Genomic DNA, 16,359 nt, shown 5'->3' on the forward strand with positions numbered 1-16,359 from the left:
CTCTTCTATCAGAGAACTGCCGCAACTGGCAGCCACTGTATCAACTTTGGCGCGTTCTAACAGTTGTTAATCACATAAAAGAGTGTTGGTCGTAAATTGTATTTGTTTATCGCAAATTATCAATATCAACGATTACAAATTAAATAAAAAAGTGAATCAAAATAAATAAAACATTGTAAAACAAAATAGTGAATAGTAATTTGTTCTTTAAATGCCCTGTTTTCTTTGTTGGATTGTTTGAGAGAGATGAGAAGAGAGCCGTTACGAATTGTTCTCAACTCGCAGAGAATTGACAATCAATATGTCAGTTTTAGCGCGTCTTACCATTAAATGCATTGGCAACATTGTTACTTCTATTTGTTGCTTCCTTCAGTTGTCGGTCATATAAAAAGGCGGTCGGTCGTGAGTTGTGTTTGTTTTTTTTGTAAATTGTTAATATTAACGGAGTTTATGTTATAAATTAAAGAAAAAAAGCTGAATTATACTAACCTAAACAATTTACCACTAGAAAATGATTTTATTAAAGTGTTTATCATTTGTTATTCTTTAAATGCACTGTTTTCTTCGTTTGCATGGTGCCGTGTTTGTGAGAGAAAACGAGAGAGCCGTTACAAAATGATCTCTACTGGTGACATAATGAAAGTGTGATTTGACAAAAGTGTGTGTGTAAAATTTGCAAAGAGTGGAAGGAAGAATTGAATTAAAATTATTAAAAAATTAAAATTAACTAAAATTATTTCTGAGTTTTTCTGTTTTCGGTTAATTTTATGTAATTACGGGTGTTGTGTGTGGTTTTAATTAATTTGTAAAAAGGATTTAAAATCGTTTTCAAAGTCCCAATTTATGATTTTCTTACTGGTTTACTGGCCTTAGTAATATTAAGTGGCCCAAAGAGGTAAGTGAACAAAGTTTAATAAATGAAATTGAAACTTTCACCCTGAATTACCAAAAAATCTTTTACCTCTATAGTTATAAAACTTCAAAATCGGTCCACATCTTTTCCTCAATAATTCAAGTAGTCAAGTAGGCAAGTCATAATAATATTTGGTCGTTTCATTGACTTTTGGTATTATTAGGGTGTTTTAAATCGTCGTTTTTTAGTGCGAACATTTAATTATCTTATTTTGCTCATAACTCCTTAAGTATTGACTTTTTCGCACTTTTAAAGTGTTTTAAATCGCCGTTTTTAGTGTGATCATTTGATTTTCTTATTGTGCTCATAACTTTTTAAATATTGAGTATTTCGCATTTTTAAAGTGTTTTAAATTGTCGTTTTTTAATGTGAGTATTTAATGTTCTTATTTTGCTCATAACTCCTTAAATATTGAGTTTTTCGCATTTTTAGGGTGTTTTAAATCGTCGTTGTTTAGTGCGAACATTTAATTTTCTTATTTTGCTCATAACTCCTTAAAAATAGAGTTTCCCGCATTTTTAGGGTGTTTTAAATCGTCGTTTTTCGCTGCAGCATTTAATTTCCCTTTTTTTATACCCTCCACCAAAAAAGGCATGGAGGGTATATTAAGTTCGTCATTCCATTTGTAACTCATCGAAATAATCATTTTAGACCCAACAAAGTATATATATTCTTGATCAGCGTAAAATTCTAAGACGATTTAGCCCTGTCCGTCCGTCTGTCCGTCTGTTGTAATCACGCTACAGTCTAAACGAATTAAGATAGGAAGCCAAAATTTTGTACAGATCTCTCTTTTGTCTGCAGGCAAGTTCGAAGATGGGCTATATCGGTCCACGATATCGTATAGCCCCCATATAACGGTACCCCCCGATATTCGGTATTTTGATGATTTTACCCAAATTTTTCAACGGAATTGTCTGAAAATCCACACAAGGAGTTCCTTGTGGGTACTTTATACCTCGGCAGAGAATTGTCTATATAGGTCCACGATATCGTATAGCCCCCATGTAACGGTACCACCCGATATTCGGTATTTTGATGATTTTACCCACATTTTTCAACGGAATTGTCTGAAAATCCACACAAGGAGTTCTTTGTGGGTACTTTATACCTAGGCAGAGAATTATCTATATATGTCCACAATATCGTATAGCCCCCATATAACGGTACGCCCGATATTCGGTATTTTGATGATTTTACCCACATTTTTCAACGGAATTGTCTGAAAATCCACACAAGGAGTTCCTTGTGGGTACTTTATACCTCGGCAGAGAATTGTCCATATAGGTCCACGATATCGTATAGCCTCCATATAACGGTACCCCCCGATATTCGGTATTTTGAAGATTTTCCCCACATTTTTAAACGGAATTGTCTGAAAATCCACACAAGGAGTTCCTTGTGGGTACTTTATACCTCGGCAGAGAATTATCTATATAGGTCCACAATATCGTATAGCCCCCATATAATGGTACCCCCCGATATTCGGTATTTTGATGATTCTACCCAAATTTTTCAACGGAATTGTCTGAAAATCCACACAAGGAGTTCCTTGTGGGTACTTTATACCTCGGCTGAGAATTATCTATATAGGTCCACAATATCGTATAGCCCCCATATAACGGTACCCCCCGATATTCGGTATTTTGATGATTTTACCCACATTTTTCAACGGAATTGTCTGAAAATCCACACAAGGAGTTCCTTGTGGGTACTTTATACCTCGGCAGAGAATTATCTATATAGATCCACGATATTGTATAGCCCTCATATAACGGTACCCCCGATCTTCGGTATTTTGATGTTTTTAGCCATATTTTTCAACGGAATGGTCACAAGGGTTTCTTTGTACACAAGGGGTTCTTTGTGAGCACTTTACCCACTGACAGAGAATTCTCTATATAGGTTAACGATAACGTATAGCTCCCATATAACGGTAGCCACATTTTCCAATCGTATTGTCTGAAAATCCACACACGGAGTTCCTTGTGAGTACTTTACACGCAGACATAGATTTGTCTTTATAGGTCCACAATATCGCATATCCCCCCACATATCGGCACCTTCCTATATTAGATATTTTAAAGATTTTAAAAGAATTTTTATTGGATTTTATTTTTTTGAAAATTTTCTAATTCGTTCCAAATGGTGGAGGGTATTCAAAGTTCGGCCCGGCCGAACTTACTGCTTTTTTTCTTGTTACTCTTTAGGCCCTTTTTTGTTAGTTTTAAATGAAACCCTCAATTCCAAATGAAAATTCAAAATTGTTTTTTGTTTCAATTATAAATTATTTATGTATTTATTTGGATCTTCGGTCTTTTTATTTATTTATTTTTTTATTATTTGATAATTTTTATAAATATTTAATGACTATTTCGTAATTTAGTATTTTAAAAGCAGTACTTGAGATTTGGTTTTCTTTTATACACTATTCATTGGATTGTAATAGAAAAAATGTGAAAATAGTTTAACAATTAAAGTTAATCTGTATTTTAACAAAAAAAAAAAAAAAGGAAAACCTAAACATTTCTTATTTGAATTATTAAATATATTACAACTGTATAAACAATTTTTATATAATTTTATTTTTTTTTTTTAATAAACAATGTAGAAATTTGAATTTATTTATGAAAATTACTACTACATATTTATTTAACATGCATATTTTGTTGTGGGGAGGGAGTTCTTGGTGTTATGGGAAAATGTATAGCATAATTAATAAATTTATTAATTATGTTATAATTGTGATGTAAAAAGGAAGGACAGATATTATGGATTATTAAATTATAAAACAAGAAATAAAAATGTGTATATCAAAATTGTGAAAAATATTATTCAAATATTTCGATAAGAATTTCTTTTTTGGAAATTAAACAATTTTATTTAACAAGAAATTAAAAATAAAAAATCCTACCACTAAGCTGACTTTTTTTTTAAAGTACCCACATAAGTGAAAGCACTTTTCGCTAAACTATTTGTATTTTATTTATTATTATAATTATTATTAATTCATTTTAGTTTTCTCTAATTTAAACAATTATATTAAAAATTACCTACAAAAAATTATGTTTATTGGCGTCATGTGTTTTGTTTTTTTGTTGTTATGTTTTAAAAAATAGAGAATTATCAATAATAAATACTTAACATCTAAATCAGTTGTTGCAAAGTTTTTGGTATATTTTTCCACTTTTAATTTTTGGATTATTATTTATTGGTTGTATTTTTTTGTAATCCTTTTAGAATTTTCTACTATTATCAATTATTTTTAATAAATATATGTTGTGGTGAATTTCTTTCATTTGTCTTTAGGTTGTGTTAAATATAAAGAGTTCATTATAAGTGTATTTATAAGTTATTATGGAGTAGAGGAGCAGGAGTATTTTTTTATTATTATATTTTAGAGTTGGTATTTTTACAAAAAATAAATAATTTTTTGAAAATATTGTGCATTTTTTATTTACTTTGTCTAGATTTGGTGTACGAAAAGGTTGCCTAAAAACATTGCCCCGCAAAATATGGGAATATAGCTTCCAAGAGAAGTATTAGAAAAGAGCGAGATCTCCCCCCGTAAATAAAAACTAAAAGATGTACCGAATTCAGTAGGGTTGTCCATTAATCAGAATGATTCAAAAAAAAAAAAATCTAAAATCGACTTTGGCTCGAAATATCATAAAGTGATAGATCGGGAATAGGATTTATTTTGAACTCGATTGACATTTTTGTGTTGAAAAAATCTTGAAGTCGACTTTAGCCTGCCTATGGTGAAAATTTACCATCTGTTTGGCAGTACTTCACTTCAAAAAGATCTAACATCAAAATCGGTCTTTGGTTAGAAAAAAAAAATGAAAAGTCGACTTTGGTGTTGAAACGAATATCTAAAAGTGTTAAGGTCGACATCGAGAAGGAATAAAAGTCGGAATTAATGAAGATCTAGAAGAAGATCTTATAATGAAGATCTAGTTAATAAAAATTTCTATAACAAGTTAACGAAATTTTTTGATAAGATCAATAGTTCAATTGCTTTTAATTTCGATAATTAACAATTTTTCGTTTAATAACGAAAATAAAGTAGTCGCTTAGGCCAACGAATACCAAAAATATTGTCAATTGAATTTCAATTTTTATGTGGACACTTTACGTTTTTTGTCCGCAACGGAAAAAAGGTTAGAATATCCCCTTGTGAGTTGGAGCTGGAGTACGTAAAGAAATTCGATAGAAGATCAACTAAAATTACCTTAAAAGTTGGCATTTTCCTAATATTTTTGGTGCACTTAAAGTGTTTACGGAAGGTCAGAGCAGACCTGAAAAATAGATCAGACTGGATCGAACTTTTTATAAGTTTTTGAAAATCTGACAATGTGAAAACTTGATTTATAGCCTAATCGACTGTCCTGAAACTCTCTCATATGTTCCAAAAATGAGGGTAGTTCGTTATATACCAAAAAGTGAAGGATTTAAGCCACATCGGTTCAGATATAGCTATAACTGGTTCAGATATAGCTATAACCGTAGCGAAAACCTTCTTCCGCCTATGCATCAGTGCTTAGTTTCAATCACGTTTTGAGAAAAAAACCAGCCAAACCAAAAAACCAAAGATTGGCGACACTACTCTTAAATGTATTTTTATTTGTTTCGTTTGCAGCTGTGGGTTGAGGATATACCCTTACTTACAAATAAAACACAGGTACCACGAAAACTATAGTAGATTTCCCTAAGAACAAAATCTGCGAATTTTACTCCTATTCTATAACGAACAAAACACAGCCGCTCTTTATTCGTGTGGCATAGATAAAAAGAGTTTGAACTATTTTTTCACTCGCAGGTATGCTCCAGCTTGAAAACGAGCAAGTTTCACTCACTAGCAACATTTCGGAGTTTCCTACAAACATATGTGCTACATTTGATTAATTAATTTTATTTGGAAATTGTAAGCACTGACTTGATGTTAAATCGACATAGAAGTTTTCGCTGATAACTAATATAGGCACTCCTCGGGGTCTTTGACCAATATGGCAAGGTGTTGGAAAGGGCATGACAAGCCACTTTTACCTGCATTAAGAGAAGGTGGCATTGAGACTTGTATTCCTGTGGCTCTGATTTCGCAGTCTTCGAGAATTCTAAAATTCTGACTCAAATCGAATTCCTTCAAGGAAGACCTTCGTGGGGCATCAATCTCGATGCAACCGAAGATTGTTCAGTTGTAAGTTGAGATGCGAAATGTTATAGGACCTTCTTCGAACCACCACTATTTGTGTCCGAGTTTATTGAGAAAAATTCGAGGAGATGTATGCTAATGGAGAAGTTTAAAGCTAATAGAGGTTTTGGTACTTATGTAGAATATCCTCTAGTCTCTGTAGACATTCTTAAGGTCCTTTCTCTAGACGTCCTTAAGGTCGTCTCTCTAGACGTCTATAGAGACGACATCGAGGACGTCAATAGAGACGACCTTAAAGGACGTCTATAGAGACGACATCGAGGACGTCAATAGAGACGACCTTAGAGGACGTCTATAGAGACGACCTTAAAGGACGTCTATTGTGACGACCTTAAAGGACGTCTATAGTGACGACCTTAAGGACGTCTATAGATACGATCATAAAGGACGTCTATAGAGACGACCATAAAGGACGTCTATAGAGACGACCATAAAGGACGTCTATAGAAAAGACCATAGAGGACGTCTATAGAGACGATCTTAAAGGACGTCTATAGAAACGACTATCAAGGACGTTCATAGAGACGACCATAAAGGACGTCTATAGAGACGACCATAAAGGACGTCTATAGAGACGACCATAAAGGACGTCTATAGAGACGACCATAAAGGACGTCTATAGAGATGACCATAAAGGACGTCTATAGAGACGACCTTAAGGACGTCTATAGATACGACCCTAAAGGACTTCTATAGAGACGACCATAAAGGACGTCTATAGAGACGACCTTAAAGGGCGTCTATAGAGACGACCTTAAAGGACGTCTATAGAGACGACCATAAAGGACGTCTATAGAGAAGACCATAAAGGTAGCTATAGAGACGGCCATAAAGGACGTCTATAGAGACGACCATAAAGGCAGCTATAGAGACGACCATATAGGACGTCTATAGAGACGACCAAAAAGGATGCCTATAGAGACGACCATAAAGGACGTCTATAGAGACGACCATAAAGGACGTCTATAGAGACGACCATAAAGGACGTCTATAAAGACGACCATAAAGGACGTCTATAGAGACGACCATAAAGGACGTCTATAGAGACGACCTTAAAGGACGTCTATAGAGACGACCATAAAGGACGTCTACGGAGACGACCATAAAGGACGTCTATAGAGACGACCATAAAGGACGTCTATAGAGACGACCATAAAGGACGTCTATAGAGACGACCATAAAGGACGTCTATAGAGACGACCTTAAAGGACGTCTATAGAGACGTCCTTAAAAGACGTCTATAGAGACGACCATAAAGGACGTCTATATAGACGACCTTAATGGACGTCTATAGAGACAACCATAAAGGACGTCTATAGAGACGATACTATCCAAAACCTCTCTTTAGCTTTAAATCTCTCCATTTGCACTTAAAAAATATTTCAATTTTGTTTAATATTCTACATTTTCTTATTGGTTTTTGAATTATCCGTTTTTTTTTTCTAAAAAAATTAGAGTATTATCACTTAAGAGTTGAGAAATATTTGAATATTTTGTTTTGTAGAAAAAAGAATTTAAATTAATTTATTTTAGTTTTTCTGGTTTGTTTTTTTTTTTTTTTTTTTTTTGTTAAATTCATCTAATTGGTAAAGTCATATTCATGCATAGATCATGATCCCGGTGATCACCCCAACCGCCATTGCCTTTGCGTAATTTGGTTTTTTTAATCAGACTTGCCACCGTCAGCGTTAGAGATTTGGGGAAAATTTGCCCCGACTTGCGAGCAATGCGCAAAACCTGTTGCACCTTGGAAATGACCTGATTTGATTCGCAGTTTTTCTTTTTGTGATGGACGCCACTAGAAAAAATGGATTTTAAATATTATTATTAAATATAATTTTTATTTATTTTTTACGTCGTACCATTCTCCAATGTGAAACACCCTTGGACCTTTGACAATCATGGCATGCAGTTTGCGTTGCAGACACTGCTGGGACACATGTTGCAGCGACCAGTCCCAGTTGTAATCGTCGTACGAACAAAAATGTTTGCCACATTTTCGTATGCTGGTCCAGGTGGTGCGATTGAAAGCAAATCCCATGTTATGTTTGCTGCTTATCCAGGGCATCACCTCCACCTTTTGGGAGTTTTAGATAAAATAAATAAAAATGTATTTTTTTTTATAATTAATTTATTGCAATAGTTTTAGTTCTATAGCTCTATATATTATGTGTATTCAACTGTGTTCTAGCATAATTGAATTTATTTTAAATATTTTATTTAATAATAAATATAGGTAAATTTAGTAGTAAATGTAGAAAAACAAGTATTAAATAAGTTATTCAAACTAAAAGTTAAATAGAAAAATATTAGCAAACTATAGTAAAATTGTAAGTTAATATTAAGAAATATTTAAAAGTAGGTAGGTAGGTAGGTGCATGCAATAATTTAATTACTATTTTTGGATACAATTTTTATACCCTCCACCATTATATGGAGGGTATATTAACTTTGTCATTACGTTTGTAACTCCTGGAAATATTCATAATAGACCCTAAAAATTATATATATATATATATATTCTGGATCAGAGTAAAATTCCAAGACGATCTAGTGCTCCGTCTTACAATTCCGTCTGTCTGTCGGTCCGCTGTAATCACGCTTTCGAACGAATTAAGATAAAAGGCTAAAAGGCTAACAGAAAATTGCCTGTGCAGGTTTACGCCTTCGTATAGCCCCCATGCAACAGTACCTCCCGATATTCGGTATTTTGACGATTTTAGCGACATAATTCACTTCAAATTTGGTATTTGAAGTTCGTTATAGGTACTACAGCCTATAACAAAAAATTTGTATGCAACGGAGCCAGAAACTGATAATCTAAAATCCTGGAAAGGGGGGGGGGGGGGGGGGTTCCCCTTCTATTTAGGTTACTTTGCCATGTAAACTTTCAAACGCCTTTTATTTTTAGGTCTACTTTTATAATGTGCTGATTTTTATGCCCTCCGTCATAGGGCACCTCCCTATATTCCGTATTTTGATAATTTTAGCGACATTATTCACCGGAATAGTTTCATATTTGAAGTTCCTAATGGGTACTACAGTCTTTGAAATGAAATAGTCTATGCAGGCCCAGGTTCTCGTATAGCTCCCATATATCGGTACCTCCCTACATTCCGTATTTTGACGATTTTAGGTACAATATTCCTAATACATACTACAGCCAGTAACAGAAAATAGTCTATGCAGGTCCACTTTCTCGTATAGCCTCCATATAACGGTATATCACGATATTCGGTATTTTGACGATTTTAGGTACAATATTCACTGGAATTTTTTTTCCAAATTTCGTATTCGCAGTTCCAAATGAGTACTACAGTCTGTGGCAGAAAATTGTTTATACAGATCAAGGTCTTCGTATAGCCCGCCACCATATATATAGGTACCTCCCTATATTCGGTATTTTGATGATTTTACTTACACTATTCACCGGATATTTTGGGACATCCGACGGAATTTAGTCTAGAAGGAAGTACATCAAATTTGGTGCAAATCGGTTCAGATATTGCTATAGCTCCCATATATATATGTTTCTTCCGATTTGGGGTTTTAAGTGCTATTATACACTCCACAACATTGATATCTGGTTCCAGATATCTCATAGAGATCGAAAATACCTTAGCCAAATTTTATATCTTCAACCGATTTCGGGTTAATTGTGCACCAAATGGCCTAAATTTTGGCACATCCAACCGAATTTAGCCAAGAAGAGGGAACATCAAATTTGGTGAAAATCGGTTCAGATGTAGCTATAGCTCATATATATATGTTTCATTCGATTTGGGGTTTAAAGTTCCTCAGATGCGTAATATGCACTTTGCAACAATGATCTTTGGTACTAGATATCAAATACAGCCCAGAAATACCTCTGCCAAGTTTTATCAGGATCGGTTCAGATTTGGATATAGCTCCAATACATATATCTTCAGCCGATTTCGGGTTAATTGTGCACTAAATGTCCAATATAAGTCCAAATGACCTGAATTTTGATACATCCGACCGAATTCAGTCTAGAAGGAAGTACTTCAAATTTGGCCCCTTACATGCATAATATGCACTCCACAACAATGATATTTGGTACCAGATATCTTACAGAGATCGAAGTTCCTTTTGATGATCTGCATAGAATCACATTCTGAGTCGATTTATGCATGTCCGTCGGTCCGTCGGTCCGTATGTCCGTCCGTCTGTCCATGTATTTTTGTAAACAAAGTACAGTTCGCATTTATTGCTCCATCCAGATGAAATTTTGCACAAATCATTTGTTTGACCCAAGGACGAACCCTATTGAAATTGGAGATAATCGGTAAAAATTTAGATATAGCTCCCATATATATCTTCGTCCGATTTGCCTTTTATTGTGCACCAAACGTGTAATATCAGCCGTATGGAATTTTGCACATGCAACCAATTAGGCCTGAAAATAAGAGTGCCAAATTTGATCGAAATCGGTTAAGATATAGCTATAGCTGCCATATATATATGTTTCATCCGATTTGTTATTTTTGTCCTCCGCAGCCGTAATATGCACTCTGTAACAACAATATTTGGACAAATATATCAAATGCAGCTCAGAAATTCCTTTGCAAAATTTTATCGAGATCGGTTTAGATTTGGATATAGCTCCCATATATGACTTCGTCCGATGTACCTTTGATTGTGCACCAAATGTCTAATATTTGCTCATATGGTATGAAATTTGACACTTGCGACCGAATTGAGTCCAGAAGCTAGCATGCCAAATTTGGTGAATATCGGCTCAGATATAGCTATAGCTCCCATATATATTGTTCATCCGATTTCTAGTATTTGTTACCCACAGCCGTAATATGCACTGCGTAACAACGATATTCAGGAAAATATATCAAATACAGCTCAGAAATATCTTTGCCAAATTTTATCGAGATCGGTTCAGATTTGGATATAGCTCCCATATATATATCTTTATCTGATTTCAAATTAATTTTGCACCAAATGGCCCATACAAGTCCGAATTTAAATGATACAAATTCTTCGGCATATTTAGTCCTTTGAACTTTAAATAATAATTGTAATCATTGAATTCTCCCATAAAAACTTTTAATTGTTACGTGGAGCTCTATTAAATTAGCAAAGTGGTGTAGGGTATCAAAAAGTCGGCCCCGCCCGACTTTAGGACCCTTGGGTTAACCTATTTCAATAGTTGAGCCCTTGGGTGAATCTATTTCAATAGATGAGCCCTTGGGTGAACCTATCGCAATAGGTGAGCCCTTGGGTGAACCTTTCGCAATAGGTGAGCCCTTGGTTGACCTTATCGCAATAGGTGAGCCCTTGGGTGAATCTATTTCAATAGATGAGCCCTTGGGTGAACCTATCGCAATAGGTGAGCCCTTGGGTGAACCTTTCGCAATAGGTGAGCCCTTGGTTGACCTTATCGCAATAGGTGGGCCCTTGGGTGAACCTATCGCAATAGGTGAGCCCTTGGGTGAACCTATCGCAATAGGTGAGCCCTTGGGTGAACCTATCGCAATTGGTGAGCCCTTGGGTGAACCTATCGCAATAGGTGAGCCCTTGGGTGAACCTATCGCAATAGGTGAGCCCTTGGGTGATCCTATCGCAATAGGTGAGCCCTTGGGTGATCCTATTGCAATAGGTGAGCCCTTGAGTGATCCTATCGCAATAGGTGAGCCCTTGGGTGAACCTATCGCAATAGGTGAGCCCTTGGGTGAACCTATTTCAATAGCTGAGCCCTTGGGTGAACCTATTTCAATAGCTGAGCCCTTGGGTGAACCTATTTTAATAGGTGAGCCTTTGGGTGATCCTATTTTAATAGGTGAGCGCTTGGTTGAACCTATTTTAATAGGTGAGCGCTTGGTTGAACCTATTTCAATAGGTGAGCCCTTGGGTGAACCTATTTCAATAACTGAGCCCTTGGGTGAACCTATTTCAATAGGTGAGCCCTTGGGTGAACCTATTTTAATAGGTGAGCCCTTGGTTGAACCTATTTCAATAGGTGAGCCCTTGGGTGAACCTATTTCAATAACTGAGCCCTTGGGTGAACCTATTTCAATAACTGAGCCCTTGGGTGAACCTATTTCAATAACTGAGCCCTTGGGTGAACCTATTTCAATAGGTGAGCCCTTGGGTGAACCTATTTCAATAGGTGAACCAAAGATACACATTTTCTATCGTTGAGCTAGTGGTGAACTAAGTTCAGCCTATTACAAAAGATGAGCCCATTTCAATTCCTGAGCCTTTGTTGAACCTAGTTTCAGTTCATGCCGATTATTAACCCATTGAGGTTGAACAACCCCTACCCTACTTTTCTATCTAAAATATTGTTTTTGAGACCCTCAGCCAAATGGCTAGAGAGGATATATATCATTTGATACAGTCAAAACGTGCCTAGTTGAAATAACGGTTTTGGACCCTAGGTCTCCTTGGACCAAATCCGTTTCTAAATCAAATAAATCTAATAAATTTTGTTTATAGCACAAATAATTTCATTTCTTTTGTTATTTTCTTTTCTAGAATTAATAATTCAAGATAAATTATCTAACTACTAAACTAATTTTTTAACGTGACCTTTAAGGCTAAAGGTTTTATTGTTCTCAACTAATGTATTGCAATTAATCGTTGTTCTGTTTTTGCAACTATTTTGCTCTTTGTTTTTTTTTTTTTTTTTTTTTTTTTTTTTGTAAGGCTAGTGCGTTTTGTCTCTGGTAGAGGGGTTGTGGACTTGGGACTGGGCGGAGACGTACGATGATTTCATATATAAATACCTCACGAAATTTATCCGTATTAAAAATTGGTGTTTTGGCACGTTTCGATGTACGATGTGTTATCTGTTGTGTTGTGTGTTCGAGAAGAGAAGTGTAAGAGTGTGTGTGTGTGTGTGTGGCAGCAAAAGGTCATCAATTTTGAAGGAGGGGGGCGAAATATTAAAAAATTCATAACAAAATATTATTTATCAAAACATTTTCATTCTCAAAAAAAGAAATCAGTTTTAAATAAAATATATTCTTTAATACTAGGGAACATGCTTAAAAATATATAATCGAAACAAGAATTCTCCGAGGGGAAAATAGACGTAACACTGAAAACGGTCATTCATCACAATTACCATTCAAATATTACAATCAAACCCTTCGAATACAATCATTTAATTCAAATCTAGAAAAATTACTGTTTCCAAAAAAATTCACATTCACAATACCGCAACGCATAGCTCGAAATGCACCTATACACAGGCAAACAACAACAGCAGGAATAACGAATAATAATTTAATTATGCGATTGATAAAAATGAAATAAAAATAATTTACGAAACAATTTTTCGTATCAAACAACACTACTTTGATACATTAAATGTCCGGAATGATGAATGAGTGGCTGGGTTGAATTGGATGAATGAATGAATATCTGTGTGGCTGACTGACATATTACTACGAATGCTACTGCTACTGTTGTTGTTGTGTTGATATTTACAATGTTTTTAAACCCTCCACCATTCTATGCAGGGTATATTAACTTTGTCATTCCGTTTGTAACTCCTCGAAATACTCATGTCGGACCCTACAAAGTATATATATTCTGGGTCAGCGTAAAATTCTAAGACGATCTAGCGATGTTCGTCTGTCTGTCTGTCTATCTGTTGTAATCACGCTATCTTTCGAACGAATTGAGATTGCATACATGCATAGTTTACCAGTAGACAGGTTAAGTTCGTAAATGGGCCATGTCGGTCCACGTTTTCGTATAGCTTCCATATAACGGTACTTCCCGATATACGGTATTATTAGTCGGAATTATTTAAAATTTCGTATTTGAAGTTCGTAATGGGTACTTGTATGCAGGTCCAAGTCTTTGTACAGCACCATATAACAGTACCTCCAGATATTCGGTATTTTGATAATTTCAACAACATTATTCACCGGAATCGTTTCAAATTTCGTACTGGAAGATCCTGATGGGTACTACATCCTAAGACAGAAAATTGTCTGTGCAGGTTCACTCCATCGTATAGCCCCCATACAACAGTACCTTCCGATATTCGGTATTTTGACGATTTTAGCGACATAATTCACCGTAATTGTAACAATTTTGGTATTTGAAGTTCGTGATGGGTACAGCCTATGACCAAAATTTTTGTATGCAGGTCCAGATCCTCGTATAGCCCCCATATAACGGTACCTCCCGATATTGGGTATTTTGACAATTTTTGCGACATAATTCACCGGAATTATTTAAAATTTCGTATTTGAAGTTCGTAATGGGTACTACAGCCTATGACAAAAATTTTTGTATGCAGGTCCATGTCTTCGTATAGCCCCCATATAATGATACTTTCCGATATTCGGTATTTTGATGATTTCAGCAACATTATTCACCGGAAATGTTTCAAATTTCCTACTAATGGGTACTACAATCTATGACAGAAAATTGTCTGTGCAGGTCCACGTCTTCGGTACCTCCCGATAATCCGTATTTTCATGGTTTTTGCGACATTAGCCGTAATTGTAACAAATTTCGTATTTGAAGTTCGTAATGGGCACAAGAGCCTATGACAAAAAATGTCGTATACAGGTCCCATATTCGACGGACCCATGACTCTTTGGGTCCATTCCAATCGACGAGGCTTGTCCGCAGGCAACATTCTTTGCGTCAATTGAATTTTGTACGGGAACAAATGCAAATCAATGCGAATAATCCGTTGTAAAGTGGACCGAGCCATGTCCAACTGCTGAGAACGGCGTTTGTGGGATGTTCTTGGGGACCTCTCAACACTGGCTCGTACGGCAGCGATATTCTCGGCCGATCGCCTCGGTCGACTTTTATATGGCCTCTTCGGATTAGAAAGAGCCTTACCAGTCGAAAATTTTTCGTATAAACGCTTAATGGTGTTCTTAGAAGGCGCACTTCTCACATTTTTTAATGTTTTAAAAGCACGTTGAGTTTTCACAATTGACTTCTTGTAAATTTCAACTATTTCAGAGCGCTCGCGTGGCGTGTATTGGTTCATGGTAAAAATCTGCTTGGACTGACGCTTCAAACGCGGTATGTCATTAAGTGATGTGACATCTCTGTCAAAAGTTATGGCGTTGCCAGATGGGTCCGTCGAATATGGACAAAACTGTAGTCCCCATAAAACGGTTTAAATTTAAGTGGTAGTTTTCGGATCTGTTTTTTTTTGAAATTTTTCAATTTCCTTCGATATGGTGGAGGGTATTAAAAGTTCGGCCCAGCCGAATTTAGCTTCTTTTTTACTTGTTGTTTTTCTTTTTTTCGTTATTTTTGATTGATTAAATGGTCCTGATAGCAGTGCAATTGTGATTGATGAGAACAATTCATGCAAATGTCATTTATGGCCATTAGTTAACTACTCGAATATGTGTGTATGTGTGAGTGGGAAAATGTTAACAGTAAATGATTAAGGAAATGGAAACATGTTATATTAAGCTTTCCTTTAAAAGAATATCATTATATCCTACACCACAAGGTGGTCAGGGTATTATGTCTTTGTGCATTTGTTTGTAACAGGCAAAAGGAAACGAGATAGACCCATAGTTCCTTTTGATGATCTGCATAGAATCACTTTCTGAGTTGATTTATGCATGTCAGTCCGTCTGTCCGTCCGTCCGTTCGTCTGTCCATGTATTCTTCTGAACAAAATGCAGGTCGCATTTATTATCCCATTGAGATGAAATTTTCCAAACAACATTTGTTTGGCTCAAGGACGAACCCTATTGAAATTGGAGATAATTGGTAAAAATTAAGATATAGCTCCCATATATATCTTCGTCCGATGTGCCTTTTATTGTGCACCAAACGTGTAATATCAGCCCGAATAGTATGACATTTTGCTACCAAATTAGGTCTGAAAATAAGTATGCCAAATTTGATCAAAATCGGTACAGATATAGCTATAGCTCCCATATATATTGTTCATCCGATTTGTTATTTTTGTCCTCCGCAGCCGTAATATGCACTCTGTAACAACAATATTTGGGGAAATATATCAAATGCTGCTCAGAAATACCATTGCTAAATTTTATCGAAATCGGTTCAGATTTGGATATAGCTCCCATATATAACTTCGTCCGATTTACCTTTTATTGTGCACCAAACGTCTAATATTTGCCCAAATGGGATGGAATTTGGCACATACGACCGAATTGTGTCTAGAAGCAAGTATGCCAAATTTGGTGAAGATCGGTTCAGATATAGCTCCCATATATATTGTTCATCCGAT

The 16,359-nt window shown here is 35.5% G+C and overlaps 1 protein-coding gene across 5 annotated transcripts in view; it reads right to left on the minus strand.

The window, feature by feature from the left end:
- Positions 1-7,555: 7,555 nt before the first annotated feature.
- The window catches only part of LOC101897349 (alpha-1,6-mannosyl-glycoprotein 2-beta-N-acetylglucosaminyltransferase), a 99,833-nt gene continuing 91,029 nt past the window's right edge, over positions 7,556-16,359 (minus strand). For 3 of the 5 annotated variants that reach the window (XM_059129623.1, XM_059129622.1, XM_059129624.1), the window contains exons 12-13: positions 7,991-8,205; positions 7,562-7,926 (exon numbers count right to left, since the gene is read on the minus strand). In XM_059129623.1, coding sequence (XP_058985606.1) covers positions 7,704-7,926; positions 7,991-8,205 — 438 coding nt within the window. In that variant the 3' untranslated portion in view covers positions 7,562-7,703. Of the gene's footprint in view, positions 7,927-7,990; positions 8,206-16,359 lie in introns of all 5 variants that reach the window. The other 2 variants (XM_059129625.1, XM_059129626.1) reach the window with 2 other exon arrangements.

Source organism: Musca domestica, unplaced genomic scaffold (assembly GCF_030504385.1).
Source record: "Musca domestica strain aabys unplaced genomic scaffold, Musca_domestica.polishedcontigs.V.1.1 63, whole genome shotgun sequence".
In the NCBI taxonomy this organism is placed as follows: domain Eukaryota; kingdom Metazoa; phylum Arthropoda; class Insecta; order Diptera; family Muscidae; genus Musca; species Musca domestica.